This window comes from Anabrus simplex, chromosome 1, assembly GCF_040414725.1.
Source record: "Anabrus simplex isolate iqAnaSimp1 chromosome 1, ASM4041472v1, whole genome shotgun sequence".
Lineage (NCBI taxonomy): Eukaryota > Metazoa > Arthropoda > Insecta > Orthoptera > Tettigoniidae > Anabrus > Anabrus simplex.
In genome coordinates, this window is record NC_090265.1 from 640,991,229 (window position 1) to 641,014,438 (window position 23,210).

At 37.7% G+C, this 23,210-nt stretch overlaps 1 protein-coding gene across 2 annotated transcripts in view; it reads left to right on the forward strand.

Annotated features, from left to right (window-relative positions):
* The window catches only part of LOC136857245 (non-lysosomal glucosylceramidase), a 203,154-nt gene that overhangs the window by 153,121 nt on the left and 26,823 nt on the right, over nucleotides 1-23,210 (forward strand). For both annotated transcript variants that reach the window (XM_067135737.2, XM_067135738.2), the window contains one exon: nucleotides 542-684. In XM_067135737.2, the coding sequence (XP_066991838.2) occupies nucleotides 542-684 (143 nt within the window). The remainder of the gene's footprint in view (nucleotides 1-541; nucleotides 685-23,210) is intronic.

The following is a 23,210-nucleotide window of genomic DNA, read 5'->3' on the forward strand; positions in this document are numbered from 1 at the left end:
GTTAAGAATTTCCTTATTAGCTCCAGTCCATAAGTTAACATTGGTAACACATCCTTAAATAGAGCCGTAGATGTCCAGTAACATTCGATTGAGGTTTTATATGCCTTGGATGGTTCTTATTGCTACTGCAATTCTTTCTTTTAGGTGAACTGTGAAAGTCTTTCCAACAATCTGTAGGGTGCTTCCATTGTATCGGAATGAGCTGGTCCATCGTAGGGCTTCTTCATTGAGCGTTATGTTGTCATCTTTTGCAACTTCCCCTCCTTTCCGAAAAATAACTAGCTCTGTCTTGCCTTTAGTGATACTAAGTACATTCACCTCAGCTGATAATTCATTATCAGATTATGTGATATTACTTTTCAGTATATCAGGCAAGCAATAGTGAATGACTGTCCCAAGGAAATCAGGATGACAGGGATTGTATTAAATATAACTGGTTTTTATGTATTGTACTTTATTTGTGTACAGTCAATTACTTTGAATGTTTAGGAGAAATGTTCTTGATAAATGGGTCTTTTATTGTCATTGGAATGTATTTTAGTGCATACTGTGGAAGTCTGTGGTTGGCTGCTCTCTATAGTGCTCGGAAGATGGCTGAAGTAATGAATGATGTGGACCAAGCTGCTCTTTATGAAGAAACTCTTAAGAAAGCTAAAGGTGCCTTTGAAACTAAGCTTTGGAATGGTAAGAAAAATTACTTATGGTCACATCACGAATCAAGATTTTAAACACAATAATTTAAGATCTTCCTTTCATGAAGCACACATTACTTGTGATATTGTAAATCATGTTGATAAACAGGACACAGAAGATGTTAAAGGCATATGCCAGTTAAATTTATGATGCAGTGATTGCAGATGTTAACTTCTTAGCCTTCCTACCTCTCTCTCAGGAAAGGGATTTTGAGTAGATTGAAAGGATTATTCATTATTTTAATATACTTAGGTAAATTTAATACAGGGTTTTTATAACTGCAGCACCGCCATTCAAGCCACGGCAAGTTGCCGCATTGCCTCTTGTCTGCTGGCAGGTAAAATGTGTGCCATATCTGTGCATTACTTATAGTAAATAAGTAATTTTAATTTGATCTGGGAGGTTGCATCTCCTGTTTTTCCAAGAACATCATTCTGACAAACCTACCGTGCATTTTAAAAATTTTGTTTTCCGGGAGATCATCGTACCATCAGTATTGCAATGTAATATCAGTAGCATGGCTTCACCAAGATGTAGAGTTAATGAGCTATGACACCAGTACCGCTTCTACTTAACGCTCTAGTTGGCATCCTTGCGCTTCATCGTTTTGTTTGTAAATTGATTTTGTTTGCGATTTGATTTTGTTCATGTGCAGCTGTTGTAGTATGTCATTTATGAACCTGCTTTAATTGAAGTCATGCAAAATACATAGACACAAAACTCCTCCCAAAAAGAAAGGAACAGTTCCAGTAAATATTATGAAAGCTAGGTTACAAATACAAGTTCATTTTAACTATACTTACTCATGTCAAGAACTTTTAGAACATTTTAAGACTAATCATTTACTTCTGGCTGCTACCAAAAATGTAAAGAAATATAATTTTTGAATAAGATTTCTGTAATTAGTAACTTTTATGTAATGTCTGTGTCTGTCTGTCTGTCTGTCTGTCTGTCTGTCTGTCTGTCTGTCTGTTGCAACCTGTTTTAATAACTTTTTATTATTGTTATTCATATTAGTCATCAAGGTCTCCCATGTTTCGACTAGTAAAAGTTGGCAATCCTAACTATAATATGTTGTAATGGTGAATAATAGAACTCATTTGGAAAACAATTGAATATGCACTTTGCGCAGTATAGTGAATCTACTACAAGAAGGGGAATTAGTTCTCAACTTCAGTTTCCTCTTACAATCTTCCATATTGTGCACCAGCATGTTGTATTGGTTCTGGTACTTCCATCAAGAAGACTTCTAGACTATTATTGCTATGGTAAAATGTCACTCATTCCATCAGATACAAAATTTTATAAGAACTAATAATCTTCACGCTGATAGAAAAGGTGGGGATTTTATCTGTAAGTAGTTACACCCATTGATGAGCAAATAAATGGTAAGTGACTGATCATGAGGAGGAGTTATAAAATTCATTGTCAGCTCAATACAAATTAGGTAATATATGTGGACATGTATATCCTAGTTCATGAACTATAACTTGTTCAGTATTGCCATAACCAATCTGGCAAGACCTTTTTATCCCCAATGATCCCATAGGTACTATAAATACTGCTTATGAACAAAAAACTAAAGTAATTTAAATATATTTTACAAATGCAGATTTCATGCATAAAAAGTGCAAAATATATTAAATTACTAATGAAATAAATCCTGTAGAAAGTGTATGACCAAATGTACTGTGAGGAACACAGTGGCAAACTGCCTCACTCATCATTCCTTGTATGGCTTAGTATGGCCCTGCCGTAGGTATTTATGGTTTCCCTATAACCACATAACCTTTGGTGGAACGTTTTTGAGGATCCACCCAGCTTCTGGGCTGAAGACTTAACAGAATTACTACTGCTGCAGCTCCAAATATCAATTTTCTAGACATTAATCATTTCCTCTGTGAAAGTTCATTGACACTCATGACCTAAAGAGATAACTAACTATACCTACATTAGCCATGCCAGGAATACCAGGGTGACCAGGTGGTATTCCTAATTTTAAAAACTTCATTCAAGCTTATTTGTCTACTAATGTCATTTCACACCATCTCTCTCTGCAGACAGTTCAGAACACGCTGCTTAGTCAAGCAGTCTTCCCAGTCCAAAGTTTGCAACATTTTTGTAACACTACTCTTTGTATTGGAAATCACCAAGAACAAATCATGCTACTTTCCTTTGGATATTTTCCAGTTCTTGAATTAAGTAATCCTGCTGAAGGTCTGATACACTGGAACCATACTGTAAGGCGCAATGCACACAGAGAAGACTGACTCGAACGACAGGTGGAGAAGTGGCGCGGACATGGTGAGGATGTGACACGAGTAAAGCATACAGAAATCAAAAACTCGAGCGACACTTCATAATGTCTTCTTCAAACAACTCGCAAATATTCAAAGACAGAGAGTGTTGGGTGCACCTTTTTTGGCTGAAAAAGGGAACTAAGTATGAAATATTCAACGATTGATTTCCTTAGGATCGTTTTCCATGCTTTGTGCTGTACACTCCAGTTACAATAATCTGAGTGATTGAAGTCATATATTGTTGGATACTTTTCGATCTCTTCACAAAATTGAATATTAAATTCCAAATCGTCACGCTTTTTTGTGATATTTTATAGCTTGCACTCCATTTATCACTGAAGTCATATGCCATGTGTCACTTTCTAGGGCCACTCGAGACTAGAAGAGAATGTGGCGCTGGCTTCATAGTGGCATGCCCATGACCTGTCACAGCTGTGTGCGTTGACGCATTTGTTTACATGAAAGGGACTTAAAATATATCCATGTCACTGTCCGATGTCCGAGCCACGTCTTCTCTGTGTGCATTGAGGCTAATAGGGGCCTTACCGGAGAATTATATGATACACTTCTCCTTTACATCTTTATCTGTAAACTTTATTTATAACCTCTTTTCTTCTTTTCTCTCTAATTCAGAAAAAGGTAACAATAACAGGGTGTCCACCCCGTATGGAAAACCCTTTTCTCACCAGGGGCAATGGTGCGGCCGGACAGTAGTAGTAGGTAGCTTATATTATTGATATTATTATATTTTATTTATTTATTATTTATTTTGTTTCTTAATATTAAACGGAGACGATGGACGTGGCATGGGGGACTGAGGATGACGTTTCCGGAGTATCTGACGGGCCCCATGGCATACCCAAGGAGTCTAGTGTTTCTTTTCTTTTGGTTGTTAGTTGTCTGTGCATGGAAAGGGGCTGTGTAAACATGTATTGGGGCTAATTGCCTGTTACGTTTAAATAAATAAATACTGTACTATACTATACTATACTATACTATACTATACTATACAAGAGAATAAAAACTCATTATACGAACAGACACAGTCATTTTTAACATCACGATAAATTACTGTAGTAGTTTTGAAGTTACTTCCTCAGAAGCGAACGAACACCTCTTCCTTCCATTCTGTGTATAGGTGGAGCAGTTCCCCCTTCCCCTACTAACAGTGCCTCTCCTCCTCCCTCCCCCAGCCAAGTTCCACCAAAAAGATGGACACTGGAGAGTAGCTTCTAATGGAACAGTCTACAAGGAAATAGAACCAGTAATGAGCACAATCAGGAAGAAACACATTTCATTTTTTGGACATCTAATCAGGACACCAGAGAACAGGATCATCAGAGAATAATAGAAAAATTATGGAATAGTAAGTGCAACATTAAGCGGATTACAGGAATCAAGGAAGATATGGATGAACTACAAATTACAGTGGAAGACCTAAGAAACAAAACTGACAAAATCAAGAATCCCACAGACAAACAAACCAGACTGCAAATCAGAATCAACAAACAGACAGTAGGAAGGGTGATTTCCAATGAAGAAATAAGGATAAGATCAGAGAGAATGAAGAAGTACTGGGCTGACAGGAAACTGAAAAATTCTTTGTATAAACTTGGCTAGAGTGGTCCAATGAAGGCCATAAAATGTAAATAATAATAAAAAAATAAAAAAAGTGTGATCTCAAATGTGAAGTAACCGATAACATCAATAGCTATATGATCTATCGATTGATCGATCGAATTTTCAGTGTTTTGATCTGCTTACTATTGAATATTCTACTGTCTGCCCAGTTAAATCTGCTATGGTAATGGAGAAAACTATACAGCCAGTGTCTCCACGCAGAGTGTTGGGCGGTAGTAAATAGCCCGACCCAGTATTAGGACCAACGGCTAAGGATGGAGGAGTCCTTATTGAAGGGAAATGGGCCCTCAGTGGAGGAAATGCCAATGAAACCCCATATAATCTGTAGCGTCTGTACTCCAGGGGAGCGGCTACTAAAGGCATCTGTTCTCCATGTTAGGAGCGACCTACAAGTTTCACCTGGCAGTAGCTCTAAAATGCTTTTGGGAGCAGTGCACCCATCGTAATAGAAGGCTATATGATAAGTGTACTGAAGCCTCGGAAAATGCTAGGGCGTTCCCCACAAGCGATGTGCAATTCTTTTGATGCTGAGAGAAATGTGAGAAGTGGGCGACCAGGAACCAAATACATCAAGATAGTGACATTAACAGGGAAAGTGGAAGAAATTGCTAGGAATCAGTGAGATAAAATGGAAAGAAAAAGGTGAGGGGAAACTAAAGAAAGGATACACCTTATACTATAGTGAAGGAAGATTAGCCAAAAATGGTGTAGGTCTCATAATTAGAAAAGACCTAAAGGAATACCTAGAATTGGTGGAAAACAAAAGCGACTGGTTGATTAAGGTCAAATTGAGACTTGAAACTGGTGTTCCAAACACGATTCAAGGGGATGCTCCACAAACAGGAAATACAGATACGAATCTAGAGGAATATCTGGAAGACCGTGTACAGGACAAACAAGTTGTGATCATAGGAGACAAGAATGCACAAGTAGGTCAGGAAAGAAAAGGAGATGAAGAGACTATAGGACCATTTGGATATGGGAAGAGAAACAAGGCTGGAGATATTTTGGTAGACTTTTGTAAAAGAAATGAGCTGATCATTGGTAACACATGGTTTCGAAAGAAAAACAGTCAGAATATAACAAGATATAGCTGGGATAACAAAATCAAAACTCTAATAGATTACATTTTGGTCGAGAAAGGTAACGGAAATGTTGGTAGATGTAACAGCCATCCCAAGTTAATCTTTTGAAGGAGATCACAGAGTTGTGATACTTAAGTTAAAGATGGGAAAGATACAAAAGATAGCTGAGATTAGGCAGAGAAAGCTGAGGGTGTGGAAATTGCAGGAGAAGGAAATAAACGAAGAGTTCCAGACACACATTAAAACAAGTATACCTAAGGAAGACATCGGAAGGGTCGAAGAAGAATGGGCGTATTTTAAAACAGTCATGGTGGAGTCTGCATAAAAGACCTGTGGAAGAATATCAGGAAAAGATCAAGAAACGCCCTGGTGGAGTGACAGGGTAAAAGATATAGTTAAACGGAAGAAACAAGCTTGGAAAAGATGGCTGAAAAACAGAACAACAGAATGCAAAACAGAATACAGGCGCTGCAAGGAGTGCTTCAAGGTGGTTCAAGAAGAGAAAAAGAAATGCTGGCAAAAATTCACTGAATCTCTGCAAATAGATACAACCTAAAAATGATGACACAGAAGCAGGATATATTGCAGAGGTGGGGAAGAAACTTTGAACAGCTTTACAACGTGCCAAATACCTCAGTACAAGGAAAAATCGAAAAACCAGATTTAGTGCAGATGGAAGATAAGGATAATGAAGTGTCCATGGCAGAGATTGAGTGGGCCTCTAAAAGAATGAAACGAGGCAAGGCCGTTGGAATTGACAAGGTCACCATAGAAATGATAATAGCAGCAGGAGCAGTTGGCCTACAGTGATTGTATAGGCTCTTCAGAGTGATATGGAGAGAAAAGACTGTTCCAACAGAGATGACGATAGGGGTCATTTTACCAATTTTTAAAAAAGGAGACAGGAAGAAATGTGAAAATTACAAAGGAGTGACACTGTTACCTCATACAGCTAAGATCCTTGAAAGAATCTTGGATAAATGAATAAGAGACAGAGTAGAGGGAAAATTGGCAGAACACCAGTATGGATTCAGAAGAGGCAGGTCCATTTGACCCAATATTTACATTGCGTCAGATGATGGAAAGGTATTCGGAATATGGAAAGGATATGGTAGTAACGTTTCTAGATATTGAAAAGGCATATGACAGTGTTGCAAGGAATCTGGAAAACATTGATAGAGGCACAGATTGGGAATGACACAACACAGATGGTAATAGCATTGTATCAAAATTGCAAAAGCTGTGTTAGAACCAAAGTAGGTCAAACTGAATGGTTCAGAATTGAGACAGGCTTAAGACAGGGGAAGTGTATTGTCTCCCTTATTCTTCATTATCATCATGGATAGAATTCTGCATAATATCAAGGAGAAGATGATGATGAGCAAGTAAAGTCTATGCTCTATGCTGATGACATTGTAGTTTCAGGAGATAGTGAACAAAAAGTACAGACACAAGTTGATTTATGGAATGAGGAGATAAGAAATTTGGGAATTAAGATTAGTACTGCAAAAAGCAAGACTTTGGTCATGACGAGAGGTAACAGAAAATCCAGGGGAGTGATAAAAATAGGAAATGAACCTCTTGAAGTAGTGAAAAATATTAAATATTTGGGCAGCATGATGTCACAAGATGGAAATTTGGATGGAGAAATTTATTTAATACAGCAGTATGCAAGTTTCTACCAGTGTGTGAAACACATTGTATGGAACAAAGATGTGCCAGTGAAGTGCAAAAAGGTTTTATGCTCATCCTATTATAAACCTATACTGACCTATGCTTCAGCAGCCTGGACATCGACTAAGCGGAACCAAAGTAAGATACAAGCAGCTGAAATGAGGTTCTTGAGGAGCATACAAGGAAAGACAAGACGAGGTAGAATACGAAATTAGGAAATAAGGAGAGGCGTGGGAGTGTGTAAACTTCAAGAAGAAATAGATATAGCAAAGCTAAAATAGTTTGGACGCGTGATGAGAATGCCAGGAGAGAGAATACCAAAGAAATAATTCATGGATACAGAGATTGCAAAGAGGCCTAGGGGACGGCCTAGAATGAGATGGAGGAGCTCTGTTTTGGACTGTATTGCAAATAGAGGAGTCGACATCAATAAAGTACTAGAAGAGGAGTGGTGGAAAGATCGAGTAAGGTGGAGGGCTTTGGTACACTACACTACCCAAGAGAGTATCTGGAAAAGGGAATGGATGAAGAAGACTACTATTGAATATTCTGTGTTGTTGGGGAATGGCGAGCTTGATGAATTAGTTATTCTAATCGCTTAAATACATGGCTTCCACAACAACATATGCATATAGACAAAATTCCACAACCCAATGTTTGTTTACTATGTAATGACATGTGTGATAGTTACAACCTCATAAAATTTAAAAACAAACAAAAAACACTAACTGAATGCAGGAAAGTGTGAAATTCACTTAAACTTAATACTCCTTCAGGTAATTATTATTATTATTATTATTATTAAATGCACTGACGTAGGTAAGCCTTGTGTAAATGTGTAATGCATTGTGATACCGTTCGGGCCGCACCATGTTGAGTTTCTAACCTATCTTTCGTGCGAGGGGCTCGGAAGTTTCGAGGCGTGACTAGTTGCTTGTAATATCATGTGTAGTTTTGTGCATTCGGAACAATATTTAAAATAAAGTTATATCACATTGTGAGATGAAGGTTGTTTGTTGGTTAGGAGATTTTGAGTTTGTGAAGTATGTTTGTTTATATGTATTCAGTCTTGATCCAGCCAATCCCAAGCTGCCATTCATATCAATTTGAGTGCAATCTCAAAATCTGGCTACTAACTGTATTGTCTACATCACCACATGATTAAGCTACCTCGCTCGGCATGTGTGGTATAAGTTTAATGGTGTTCAGTGTAGATGTAATTTTATTTACATCCGTGTGTTGGTTAGTATATAGTTCGTCTGTGTACCGTACCCCAGTATAGTTCGTGAAAGACAAGTGGCAAGAATGTGACTCAGCAAACGTGGCACCATGGTCTCGATCAGCCATAATCTCCTTCCTATGCCAGTCATTAGCCGCGTATAATTTATTTCTTTTACAGTATTCTTAATAATAATATACCTATTCTTGTTTTAGTGTCTCATATTGTTAGAAGTGCATACACTATCTTTGAAGGTTTTGTGAATTTGTTTTCACTTGTGATTTGCGTGTGATTTTCGTATTACGGTATTACATTTTACAAGGGCTGTGTGCTGCAGTGATATTGCATCAGCTGTTATCGAAGCAGTAGAGTGTTGGCAGCATAGGTAAAGCAATTCTCACATGTTTTGCGAACTGTCAGTTTAGAAGAAAGCTGTGCGGAGTATAGGACTATTTAAAAATATTTACAATATCCTTATCTTACTTCGTTTTTCAGCTAACTGTTTTTTCATCAAAGCCAAGGAAAACTTTGTTTAATGAAAGGTGGCTGCTTGATGATGCTTTCAGAACATGGTTGAAACCCATGCTTTCGGACAAATTTTCAGCATATTGCATAATATGTAAAACATCATTTTCTCTTAGCAACATGCGGAAGCAGGCGTTAAAACATCACATGGGAGGAAAGAAGCATGCTAGTAGTGTCAAGTTCAGCCAGTTCTCATCATCCCTTTCAAGTTATTTTAAAAAAGAACATTCAGATATTGAAGTAACAAAAGACTTAAACTGGCCGCAAACACAAATTGTCCTCTGCCTGCCACAGCTACCACAACGAACTCTTATCACATATGACTCCATTATTTCTTCTTCTTCTTCTTCTTCATCATCATCATCATCATCATCATCATTAAAGAAGGTTCACCAAAGACAAGATGTCTACAGATTTATCTTTCAAGAGATTAAGTAACCAAAGCTGAGATTATATGGTGCATGCATACTGTCATGCAACCTCATTCTTTACGTGCCAGTGAAGCTAGTGTATGTTTGTTCCCAGTAATGTTTCCAGACTGAAATAGCTTCAAAAGTTCAACTGCACAGAACAAAATTTGCATATACAGTCACTCATGGTTTGGCTCCCTATTTTCAAAAACAAGTTCTTGAGATGTTTAGTAAGTGCACACATTTCACCGTTGGTTTTGAGTCTCTAGATAAAGTTTCGCAGATGGGCCAAATGGATCTTGTAGTTCATTGTTTCAATCCTGATACTAATGAAGTATGCCCTTTTTTTGATTCCGTGTTTCTTGGGCACTCTTCCTCCTCAGATTTTTTTTTCCCCGAGCACGGCAACAACTCAGTCTAAAAATACTCTTACAAATGTCAATAGATGGTCCAAATGTTAATAAAAAATCCTTCAGGATTACAGTAAATTGAAAATGTTAATAATCCACCTTTTCAATACAATGACAATTTATTGATGTGAGTTAGATCACATAAAGTGACATGCGATCTAACTCACATTGATAGTCAGTCATTGTATTGAAAAGGCGGATCCTTAACATTTTCAATTTACTGTAATCCCAGTTCAATATGGAACATAATGAAATTTCTAACTTCCTTCAGAATATCAGTAATTTGTTAAATGCTGATCCAGATGCTCCTATTTTGGTGAACATTGGATCTTATGGTTGCACGCTGTGCACAATTCATATAAATTGCAGAGTTTCTTCATGGTCTTCACTTCTTGTTTTGCTACATTCCTGCAAGATGTGCCGATTATACACATTATTCAGGTTCAAACGTATTTCCTTTGAAATATTGTACTGTAAGATGGCTTGAACATTCAAAAGTCATTGAACGTGCTATAGATATCCTACCTGATGTTGACAAAAATGTGAAAGGAACAACCAGAGACAAGAAAATCCCAAACTGTCTGTAACAGCTTCAGAATAGTATCAAATTCACTTAAGGATAAGATTCTTAAGGCCAAGTTGTTACAGTATTTTTGTTATCAGTTGTTGGAGATTTAGGACCATTTCTAAAACAGTTTCAGACAGATCTTCCATTTGCACCACTCCTGTATGAATCTCTCATTGCAACAATGAAAAATGTCATGTTAAGGTTTGTTAAGTCTGAGTCACTGCAGTCTTCAGAAAATGTCCTCAATATTAATTTAGACAATAAAGATAATCTTCTGCCTGCATCTAAAATTGACATAGATTATGCTGCTAGAGTAGCACTTTGTGGCACTCCTGAATTAAAATAATGATGGAGATATATTAGTGTTTTGCACAGATTGTCTAAGAGGAATGGTAGCTTTGTGCAAGAAGTTACTGGAGCGGTCACCGCTGGCATGTAAACTGACTAAAGGAATTTCTTGTTTCGATCCAAGTGTAGCCAAGCAACCTCTAAGCAGCAAACGGCTAAGGATAGCTTTAAATGCCTTTGTTAAAAACAAATGGATCTCGGGTAATGGAGCCAATCATATACAAAGGGAGTTCACTTCTGTTTGTGAGAATGATACTTTCAAATAAGTAATGAATTCCTCGTTTCCTTAAGACGAACGGTTAGATCACTTTTGGCCCCACACTGTTTCACCAACAGTAAATTTGAAAACTGAAAATTTTGCTTCATTTCTCAAAATGTTACTAATATTGTTTCATGGAAATGCTTCACTTGAACGTCATTTTTCTGTTAATAAAGAAATTATAGTAGAGAACATGCTACAAGAAGAATATATGATGCTAACTCAAACCTTGGTGCAATTGAAAAGATCTCCATTAATAAAAACATGCTCCGTGCTGCAAGGAATGCTCATGCTTTGTATGTTCAAACTCTAAAGGAGACACGTGAAGCATTGGAAGTAGAAGATTCTTTGCAAAAAAATAAGAGAAAGGCCACTTTGTTGCTGAAGCGGAGGGTGATGGCAGAAGGTCGACAGTCGTTGGTGGCTATAGATTAAGAAATGTATTCACTGAAGCAGTAATGGTATTCAGTTTTTTTAAATGTGAATTTAATTAGACTAAATTCAACTTTCAAGTTTTGAAATTGCACATATGCAATATGCACATTAATTGCTTATTTATTTTTTGCATGTTAAGTTTTCAAAATGTATTTTAATATTACTGTCATAGCTGGAAACTTCCTTTATAATTTTATTTTTAGTCATTTTGTCAGGGAAGAAAAGGTTTTTATGTCTGGAAAACAGGGAAATTTCAGAGAATTTTAAAATCTGGATTTGTGGACACCCTGAATAATAAAATTACAGGTATAACAAGCAGACCATTAAATGCTGATTTGAGCCAGACTGAGTGGTTCAGATGGTTGAGGCGCTGGCCTCCTGACCCAAACTTGGTAGTTTCGATCCTAACTCAGTTCGGTGGTATTTTAATGTGCTCAAATACATCAGCCTCGTGTCTGTAGATTTACTGGCACGTAAAGGAACTCCTGCAGGACTAAATTCTGGCACCTTGCCGTCTCCGAAAACCGTAACAGTAGTTATTGGGAGATAAAGCCAATAACATTAATGCTCATTAAGAACCCTTGCATAGCTTTTAAAAATTACCATACAGATTTTAAAATTTTCCCACTATTCACCCTACTTAACCTTCACACTGCTAATATGTTGAGTGACTATCAGAACCCTCTGTGCTGAATTTAAAAAAATCTCACTCCGTAGGCTTCTGAGGGATGCGAAGTTCCCCTGCCAATCTCACAATCCTCTTCCATCCTTTTTGATCTTGAACCCGCTCTTTCCAGTTATCAGTTTGGAGGGTCCGGCATACCTTGTTGATCATCTTCTTTCAGGTGCTTCGGGGTCTTCCTGAAGGTATTTTCCCATTAAAAGATCCCTTGTATAGATCTACTGGTGCTCTGTTATCCTCTATTCTCAGTACATGTCTAGCGCAGTGCAATCTGTTGGATTCTATCACACCCATTATAGTGTGTTGTTGAGAGATGGTGTAAATCACTTAATTAGATCTTTTCTGCTAGCTTTGAGAGATAGCATCAAACCATGGGCCAAATATTTTTATATAAACTTTATTCTCAAAGACTTGCAACTGCTGCTGCTCTTTCTTAGTTATACTCCATGTCTCTGAACCATACAGAAGTACTGGTCGAATGATTGTATTGTAGAAAATCATTTTTGCATTCCTTGTTAAAAACTTAGAGGCTAATATAGGGCTCATAGAGTAAAATGCCTTATTTGCATTCTTAATTCTAGCTTGGTGTTCCTGTTGCCTTCGGTTTTGCTCTTCGATTAATACACCAAGGAATTTAAACTTCTCTACTCTTTTAAATACATATTTCCCAGTCTTCAAAGGCAATCTGTCAACCTCCTTATGATTCGGCCTCTGTAAAACCATGTAATGTGTCTCTTTATCATTTACCCGTAAGCCAATTTTTGCTGCCATTTCCTCTAGTTCCACAAATAACTGCCTAATTTCTAATTCATTGCGGCCAATAAGAACAGTATAATCCGCAAATGCAAGGACTTTATATTGTCTCCCCAATATGATGCCAGCAGGTACAAGAGCTAATTTCCTGATAATTTTCTCCAGTGCACTTGTTGAATAGAAGAGGAAATAGTGCATCCCCTTGTCTCAGTCCAGTTTTATTCTGGAACGAACTTGATTTTCTGTCCTTGAGCAAAACACAGCTAACATTACCATCCATACACAGTTTGCACTTGTTAATTAATTTTATGGGAAAGCTAAACTCCATCATGATGTTCCACAGCCCTTCCCTATGGATTAAATCATATGCCTTGAAATCTATAAAGAGGTAATGAACCGACTCCTTATCATTAATAGTTTTAATTGCAAATATGTTGTCTGTAGTGGATCTGTTACTACGAACATTTTCAGCAAATGGTTTTAAACACTGTATAGGAATAAAAGACAGAATTTTGTAGGCCGTGTTTACAAGAGATATACCACGTTAATTTTTGAAGTTCTTCCTTTTCCCCTCCTTTATTAATTAGGACAATAAGTGATTCCTGCCATTCTTTTGGAATAACTTCATCGTGCCATATCCTTAGAATGATCTTATATATGTATTTATGTAATCTTTCTTCACCACATTTAATAAGCTCAGCAGGAATGTTGTCACTACCTGAAGTTTTATTCTTTTTTTTTTAAACGCGAGAGAGAGAGAGAGAGAGAGAGAGAGAGAGAGAGAGAGAGAGAGAGAGAGAATCCACAAGGGATAGCTGCCCTAGAACAAGGGGTACCTTACGGTAACAGCATCAAATTATTATCTATTTTCGCACTATTTATCTTAGGATAAAATGAGCTTATATTTTTTTTAAATTTTGAATTTCCCCTGTTGCAGCCCTACAGCTATCCCCGATCAGGAAAACTTTATTTTTCTTTACACATACTGTACAAATGATGATTTACCATTGCCAAAGAATCTCGTAAAACATCTAAACAAATATCTTTTAGATACGAAACGGGAATACCAAAATGAAGGAAGAAATTCTTGAAAATTTTGTGACAGGTCCTCACGCACCGAAGAGTAAACCAATCACTTCCCAGCAACTGGCGGGTATGTGATACTTTTCTTCAAAGTATTTAAAACAGGGTTTGTAGTGTCTCTTCTTTTCAGAATCAACTTCTTTGGCCTATGAACTGTTACTCTCAAACCTTATTGTTGGATCAATAACAACGCCGATGTTTCTCTTCCTGTCAATCGCGACAATGTCTGCGCGTTTACTGGATCCATCACTGGAGATACAGTGCACTTCTTCAAAGACTTCAAATCTGCCAGATTTTTTGAGAAGTTCTGCAATACTGCTCCTGACCCTATGGTGCCTGTTATTTCTCAATACAGTAGTTCCCTTTTCGAACAGAAACCAAGAACATGAGGGTGGGTTTCTATCTCGTTGCAGTGACGGCAACAATTTTCTTGGCTTCTGCCGGGAACACTTCGGACTGCTATCACATTGCAGTTCATTTTAATGGCATTAGTCCATTGGGAAGTTGAAAGTCCTTTCTTCGTTGTAATCCAGGTGTTTGATTGTGTTCATTCTGAAAAATGAGAGACACCTTTTCCACGGTGTGGTAGTTTTTTCCATGTTTCAAACTGCTGATCTCTCAGTTTCTTCCAAAGAGTCTGTACCTTAGGTTGTTCATCGGATCGAAGCCAAGGCTTCTCAGACTACTCTTTATTTCTTGTTGAAAATTTCTTGTTTGTACCAGAAGTGGGTCAACAACAGAGTCCAGTCTGTTACAGATGTTAATGTGTTGAAGGAAAGCGTCCCATGACGCTCTCATAATGCCCAATCCACAAACTTTTTTTGAGCTGTAGAGCATACAATCTGGACAATCCATTGGTAAACCAATTATTTCCTTTACTATACTTCTGATTAATTTATCGACATCGTCTAAAAACCCGCGTCTGAGTTTCGATAAGGGTGCACACTGTAAAGGATAAATCAAACTCGGCCAAATGTATTGATTTATAATGTTAATTTTCTGATCTGGTTTAAGAGAAATTGAGTTTACAAGTATCGATAAATTATCACTTAGTTTAGTTATAATGTTCCTTTCATCTAATATTATTTCATTGTTGTATGTAACACCCAAATATTTAAGGTTTTCCTGCTTATCAATAGATGACACCCGAAGTCCACTGATAGTCCTAATAACAACGTTTATCAGTTGCCCATTCTCAATAACTATAGCTTTTGATTTAGAAGTATTCAGTGTGAGCCCTACTTTGGAAAGACATTGGCTTGCTGTGTCAATCATAAGCGCTGCTGATGTTTTATCTTTAGATATTAACGCAATATCATCAGCAAAACCTAGCGCTGCCACGTTGTCGATATCTTGCACAAGATTGTAGCCGAATTGAGAAGCATGTTCTAAGTCGTTTAACTCTCTTAATATGAAATCAATTACCAAATTAAACAGAAGAGGCGATAGAGGCGATCCTTGAGCTACTCCCCTATGAATTTGAATTTCCTTAGTTCGAGTGATCGCGTCTATTTCCACATGAATCGAATTATTCCTGAAAAGAGATATTATTAAAGACTTTAGCTTCTTGGGAACAGATGTCAAATTTAGTGCATATTCCAAATGTTTATGACCAATATTATCGAACGTTTTGAATACATCTAGAAAAGTGATGCAACAATTCTTTTTTTTTTTTTTAAGTTTCGCGTCTTGAAGACAACTGTTGACCAAAGATGAATTTATGACTGTACCTGGTGTAGACACAAAACCTCTTTGCTGGGTTGATAAGTCAATGAAAGGCCTAATTTTTCTCTCCAGGCTTCTTTCGACGATCCTTCTTAAAATAGAATAAATTATTCTTGGACGTCAGTTACTAATTACATTTGGATCTCTTGATTTAAATAACAGGATAGTACGACCTCTTGTAAAACTTCACGGAACATAATCCCAGGTTATCATTATATTTGCTATAATGCTGATGATTTTCGAACATTTGATTTCCTTTTATGACCTTAAGAAATACTCGATCAGGGCCAAGAGCAGTATCAATATTTATTCCCTTCATAGCTTGTTGAACCTCCTCGTCTGTCACGGAACAGTCATATTCGTTATCCTCATCATCAGAAGAAGTGTAGTTACTTAGAATAGCAGGATTTTCTTTCCCAATGGAACTTGAATAGAAGTCAAATACTTCCGAAGCAGGAAGTATACATTGTTTACCTTCAGTATTTGTCATAATATTTTGAACAACCTTCTTTCTTCTATAATAGTAATAATGTTGAATCAGATCATATTTATACTGATTTCATTTCTTATCCCAAAACCGTTTATCACGGCGCTGAGGATTGCTACAAGTAGAATATTTTGAAGGTTCACATTCAATTTGCCTAGCTTTTCGAGCTCTGAAATATTTTACCGCTGGATGTTCAGGACCTTTGCATTTAGATGTTGCCCTACGCAAAAATTCAGTGAACTTCTCTATTACACTGTCAAATTTTTCCTCATCTTAAACTCCATTTTTAATTTCTAAGAACTGTTGTTCCCATAACATCAAATTATCATCGTCGGAATTCGCGTCTGAATTATAAGTTTTGACAGGACGGGGTGATCATCCTGCACCCCATATCGCTGAGTAATGTTTCGCCTGTGTATATCAGGATGAGCACGAACTATATGAATGTTGACACAACGAATGTTTTACCACAATACGGACAAGTATCAGGTTCTTGCAATTCAGGATTACTCTGTTCCCATATACGGTTACGGTGTTCCTCGCCGTTGCTGATAGTTTCAAATATATTATTGACAGAAGAATTTAAACTATCATCTGATTCTAAATCAGATTCTCTATAATTAGGGCGATGATATCTACCCAGGTTAGAATTGACTCCTGTGTCCAAAGATGATGTTGATGATGGGTCTAACGTCAATGATGGCAGTAATGAATCAGTGTGGCTAGCATGATAAACTATATTTTCAGAGGTTAATTTGTCTCAATGCGACTTTGATAAGTGTATACGCAGACCAGTAATATTCTTAAAATTCCTTTTACACAGTGTACAATTAGCTTGCGACAGCTCAGTAGCATTCAAAATTCAAACAGAGTCAAAAAAACTACGAACTTTCAAAAAGAAATGGAATTAAAACCTCGAAACGAAGCAATCCAAAAGAAAAAACCAGTAAGGGGAACCAAGTAACTTATAAAATAGTAATTTTACGAACCTCAACTTCGTTGTTTCGTAGCATCGATCTAAACAAAATAAGCCCTACAAAATAAAATCACATAATAACTTTTTCAAAAGCAACGAGCAGAAGACCGTTCTATAAAACATGAAATACATCTCTCTAAAGTCACAAGAAACTCAGTAACGATGTAAAAATATCGTAAGAAACCACACTAATGATTATAAATAGAGCCAGCATGTAAACAGATCAGCAGTCAGTTCACAGCCTTCTATACAAAATACAGCAGGGAATCAAAGTATTGTTTACAGTAATTTAATAATTTGTGCTGATCAGTAATTAAATTTCCAGACTTATCTCTCATAATACTCGATCTTGATTGAAATCCTTTTTTTTTAAATTGTGTTGGACAGTTCCATACATCTTGTGGATGTTCCTGTTTCTGTAGTCACCTTGGATTGATTCTGTTTGTTGTCTCAGGTAGACTTTTTCTTTCTACATTCTTTCTGTTTTTCTCTGTATAGTTCCTCAACATCTACATTCTTATTAGACTGCAGCCACTTATTATGCTATACTGCCACTTCATTAACTACCGAGCTCGATAGCTGCAGTCGTTTAATTGCGGCCAGTATTCAGTATTCGGGAGATAGTAGGTTCGAACCCCACTGTCGGCAGCCCTGAAAATGGTTTTCCGTGGTTTCCCATTTTCACACCAGGCAAATGCTGGGGCTGTACCTTAATTAAGGCCACGGCCGCTTCCTTCCCACTCCTAGCCCTTCCCTGTCCCATCGTCGCCATAAGACCTATCTGTGTCGGTGCGACGTAAAGCAACTAGCAAAAAAAAAAAACTTCATTAACTGCATCTTGACATGCCTCATCAAACCATTTCTTTTTCTTACTAACACATTTTGGTATCAAATTTCATTGCTACTGTTGTCATGATATGTTTCACATAATTCCACATTCGTTCACAAGCTTCGTCATTTGTTTCATCAATGTCTTCTATAGGATCTTCTCCCAGAATATCAAATCTGCTTGAAATTTCCACATTATACTTCAATGTTTCATCCTCCTGCTTCAGTTTCTCAGTGTTAACTTTGCATCTTTCTTCAGTCTGTGTCTTACCAGAGGTTTTCAACTTAATTTTAATGGAAGCAATTATCATATCGTGATCAGATCCTATCTCAGCTCCTCTGTAAGCTCTGATATCAGTTATGGAGCTTCTATACCTGTTATCAATTAGTACATGATCTATCTGATTGGCAGTCTTAACGTCACACGAATACCATGTTTCCTTATGTATTTGTTTATGTGGGACAGTGGTACTCCGCACATTCATGTTTGTGGATGTAGCTCAATTGATTAGTCTAATGGCATTACCATTGCTTTCATCATGCAGACTTTCCCTTCCTATTGTTGCCACAAAAATTTCTTCCTTTCCAACTTTTACATTGAAATCGCCCAAAATCATTTTGACATGTTTGGGTAATTTATTCCACAGTTATAACAAATCCTCATAAAAGGAGTCTTTAACATGACCATCCTTGTCATTTGTGGGGGCATGGTAGTTCACCAGTGATATGTTAAACCATTTAGAATGTACCCTCAAATAGCATAGTCTTTCGTTCACATGTTCAAAGGACAGCACTGATGATACTACTGAATTTTGGACACAAAATGCAGTACCGGTACCAAATTCATGGGGTCCAGTTTCTTTACCACTCTTCAAAAGTGTACACTTCTCCATGTCCTGGATACCATTACCATTACCATTGAATTGCAGCAATTCCCACTCTATACTTCTCCAACTGTTGACTGAGGATTTTGGAAGATCCAGGTTTATACAGGGTTCTGACATTCCAAGTTCCTATTCTTAAAGCCAATTTCCATTACAGGGTCGTCATATTTTGATATCCATTCTTATTAATCTGAGACAAATGTGAGATATTGATATCAATCTTTTTTTTTTACGCAATAGAGCCGTTAACCCTATATGCAACCCCGAACCTGGAGGACCAGAGACTTTTCTGTCAGGGTTGCCATACCTTAGCCGAGTAGTCCCAGTTTTAAGGCGCCAGGTACTCGCCCTAACCCCTTCTATTAGAATAGGATTTGCTGGTTATGATGTATAGCAGGTGGTATTTTTTTAAATATCTTAAAAATATATGACATTCACTGACTGAAAATATATCCAAACACCATGAAAGGAATGTAGAATATGGAAATTTTGGCAATATATTTGTCGGAGTAACATATTTAATTGATTAAAGGTACAAGACTTCAGATTAATATCCACACAAGAAAAGCCATCGCAAATGTGCCATGCTGGTCCATTAATAACCAGTGTAGTCGCCTGACTGATCAATGCAAGCATGCAAATGTGTATGCATTGTCTCGTACAGGTGCCAGATATCAGCTTCTGGGATGGAGTTCCATGCCTGTTGCACTTGGTCAATCAATACAGGGATGGATATTGCCAATTGTGGATGACGCTGGAGTTGTCGTCCAACGATGTCCCATACGTGCTCGATTGGGGACAGATAGAATCAAGCAGGCCAAGGCAGCATGTCGACACTATAGAGCACGTTGGGTTACAAGAGCGACATGGGGGCATGCATTATCCTGTTGGAAAACACCCCTGGGAATGCAGTTCATGAATGGCAGCACAACAGGTCGAATCACCAGACCGACGTACATATCTGTATTCAGGGTGCGTGGGATAACCACGAGAGTGCTCCTGCTGTCATAGGAAATTGCTCCTCAGACCAGAACTCCTGGTATAGGTCCAGCGGGTCGACGCCACAGACAGATGGAATGCAGGCCTCCTAACGAACACACAGTCAGCACCACTGAAACGACATGAAGCGGAGATTAACATAGAAAAATGTGTACAAACATCATTGCCACAATCCAGAGCACAGAATATACTACCACTAAACAGAAATAGCATCGTTTTATTTTGTTTGAAATTGTTATAATTGTAAAATATGTTAATTTGTTTTGGTAAAATATGTTTATTTGTCAGACTTTGAAAAATTGACTGTGGGAAAAGAACAATTTGTGGAAAATCGTTTAATACTGTAAAATTTCTTATTTTCTGTATGTGAAGATATTTAGGGTTGTTTAATTACTACTTGGTTAAATTATCTCTGTATATTATTTTAAACTCACCACTGTGAAACTTGTATTCTTGGTATTATGCATCTCTGTAAATTTTAGAAAACAATTCCTGTCACAGTACCTATACAATTGTGTATATGCACGGAATGCTTGGAATGTCAATTTAACTTACATATACTAACATTTTATACAGTGCATTTAGTCTTGAAAGACAGCATTTTAGGAGAGAGTGTGGTATATCCAAAGTAATATTAGATGTTCAATCACTGCTGATCTGCATTTAGGGTAGTCACCCAGGCCGCAGATTCTCCATTTGTGGTTTTCCTAGCCTTTTCTTAAATTATTGCAAAGAAATTGGAAGTTTATTGAACATCTCCCTTTGTAAGTTATTCCAATCCCTAACTCGCCGTCCTATAAATGAATATTTGCCCCAATTTGTCCTCTTGAATTCCAACTTTATCTTCATATTGTGATCTTTCCTACTTTTAAAGACATTACTCAAACTTATTCGTCTCCCACTCGGTATTTATGTGATTACCCCAATGAAGATTTTTCCTTATATTAACACCTAGGTACTTACAATGATCTCCAAAAGGAACTTTCACCCCATCGACACAGTAATTAAAACTGAGAGGACTTTCCCTATTTGTGAAACTCGCAACCAGACCTTTAACCCCGTTTATCATCATACCATTGCCTACTGTCCATCTCACAATGTTATCAAGGTCATTTTGCAGTTTACCGAGCTCGATAGCTGCAGTCGCTTAAGTGCGGCCAGCATCCAGTATTCGGGAGATAGTGGGTTCGAACCCCACTGTCGGCAGCCCTGAAGATGGTTTTCCGTACTTTTCCATTTTCACACCAGGCAAATGCTGGGGCTGTACCTTATTTAAGGCCATAGCCGCTTCCTTCCCACTCCTAGCCCTTTCCTGTCCCATCGTCACCATAGGACCTATCTGTGTTGGTGCGACGTAAAGCAACTTGCATTTTGCAGTTTCTCACAATCTTGTAACTTATTTATTACTCTATACAGAATAGCATCATCTGCAAGAAGCCTTATCTCTGATTTCACTTCTTTACTCATATCATTTATATATATATATAAGGAAACATAAAGGTGCAATAATACTGCGTTGAGGAATGGAGGAATGCCCCTCTTAATTAATACAGGGTCAGATAAAGCGTCACCTACTCTAATTCTCTGAGATCTATTTTCTAGAAATGTAGCCAACCATTCAGTCACTCTTTTGTCTAATTGTGCATTACTGTGAGAATATTTTTGCAGATATTTGTTTTGTTATTGTTCCATTTTATTAATAATGTTGCCAACAGTGCATATTATTTGATGAGAGCTATTCATTCTCTCCCTAGAGTTCAATGACTCTATTGGAGTGGATATTCTGATGTCATCTGTTGTATAAAACCTAAATTATCTCATGCTACCTCAGCTCCTCCCACCTATCTGGGAGCCCAGATAGCACATGGACGAGCAAAGTGACTTTTTTGAACAGCTCTCAGTTGGGTGTAGGAGCTAGCTCAATGAATGTGTGAGCTAGCTCAATCCACATCTATTATGAGCATCACATGCAACTTACTGGCCACATTCTCTGCATGCTTGCATATCAATATCATAAAACAGCACTGTGGTGTACATTGCTTGGAACAAAAAGAAATCAAGGCTGACTTTAAAGAACTTGACGTTAAACATTCAAGGAAGATCTCAGAACTGTTGATGTCTCTTGGGGTGATGCGGAAGCTGTTGTGAATGGCTGACTGTGCTGGTGAGCCATGAGACAAACAGCTATCCATTTTAATAATATTTACAGATACTCAGAAAAGTATTTGTACACATCACATTCGGAATTGCTAGGCGGGCAATGATTCCATTGTGGAGATTTGTCTCCCGTATGCAGTTGTCGGACTGTGCCTCTTGTAAGGGCTTCTGATGGGTTCACCTGCATACGCCCCAGCGTCAGTGGGTAGGGTCTGACACATCCCACTGTGATGAGTCTAGTGTCAGGCCTAAGACGAGGCGCTGGTTGGTGGAGCAAACGCCTGAAAGGCCTTACATCTGATATGTTTTTGACACATCACATTATGCGAGAACGGGACGGACATGTGCATAGATTTAAGGGTAAATATCGAAACGTAATATAAATAAAACATGGATTGCATAGTTTGGAATGTTACTTATTTATTATCATCAATAATTGCTTACAATATGAAGGTACCTCTGAAACAAAAAAGACAACCGCATTCCCTCTAAAGAATTACACCGAGGTCGATAGCTGTACTCGCTTAAGTGTGACCAGTATCCAGTAATACCAATATAATGGTCCGCAATTGGACATTATAAATCTTCCAGCTAACTCATTCTTGGCTGCCTACGTTTCGCCCTCGTGTGCTAGTGCACTAGCCTTGCGTCTTGGGAGGTGTGCTAAGTCCCAACTGACGAGCCCAACTTAGTGTTTATATGTATTGAATAGGTGACAAAATAAACCTTTTAGCATCCTACATAGTACTCATACACGTGAAAATGCTGACTATTTATATATTCATGGCGTTTCTGGATAAATATATTGATACGCACGGGGACTGTATATTAATATACGAGATGTAATGTCTGAACGTCTTTTGCCCCATTTCTTTGCATAAAGAGGTCTAGATCATTGATTGTACAGGTTGAGTCTGACATTATGTAAAAGTATTCATACTGGACCCCAGAAATCTCACTCCTATAGTCAAACATGGAGGGGGCTTCGTTCTTGTCTGGGGGGCCATGAGTGCTGCCGATGTTGGAAATTTGTGTTTTATAGATGGAACCATAGATCACAAATGCTACA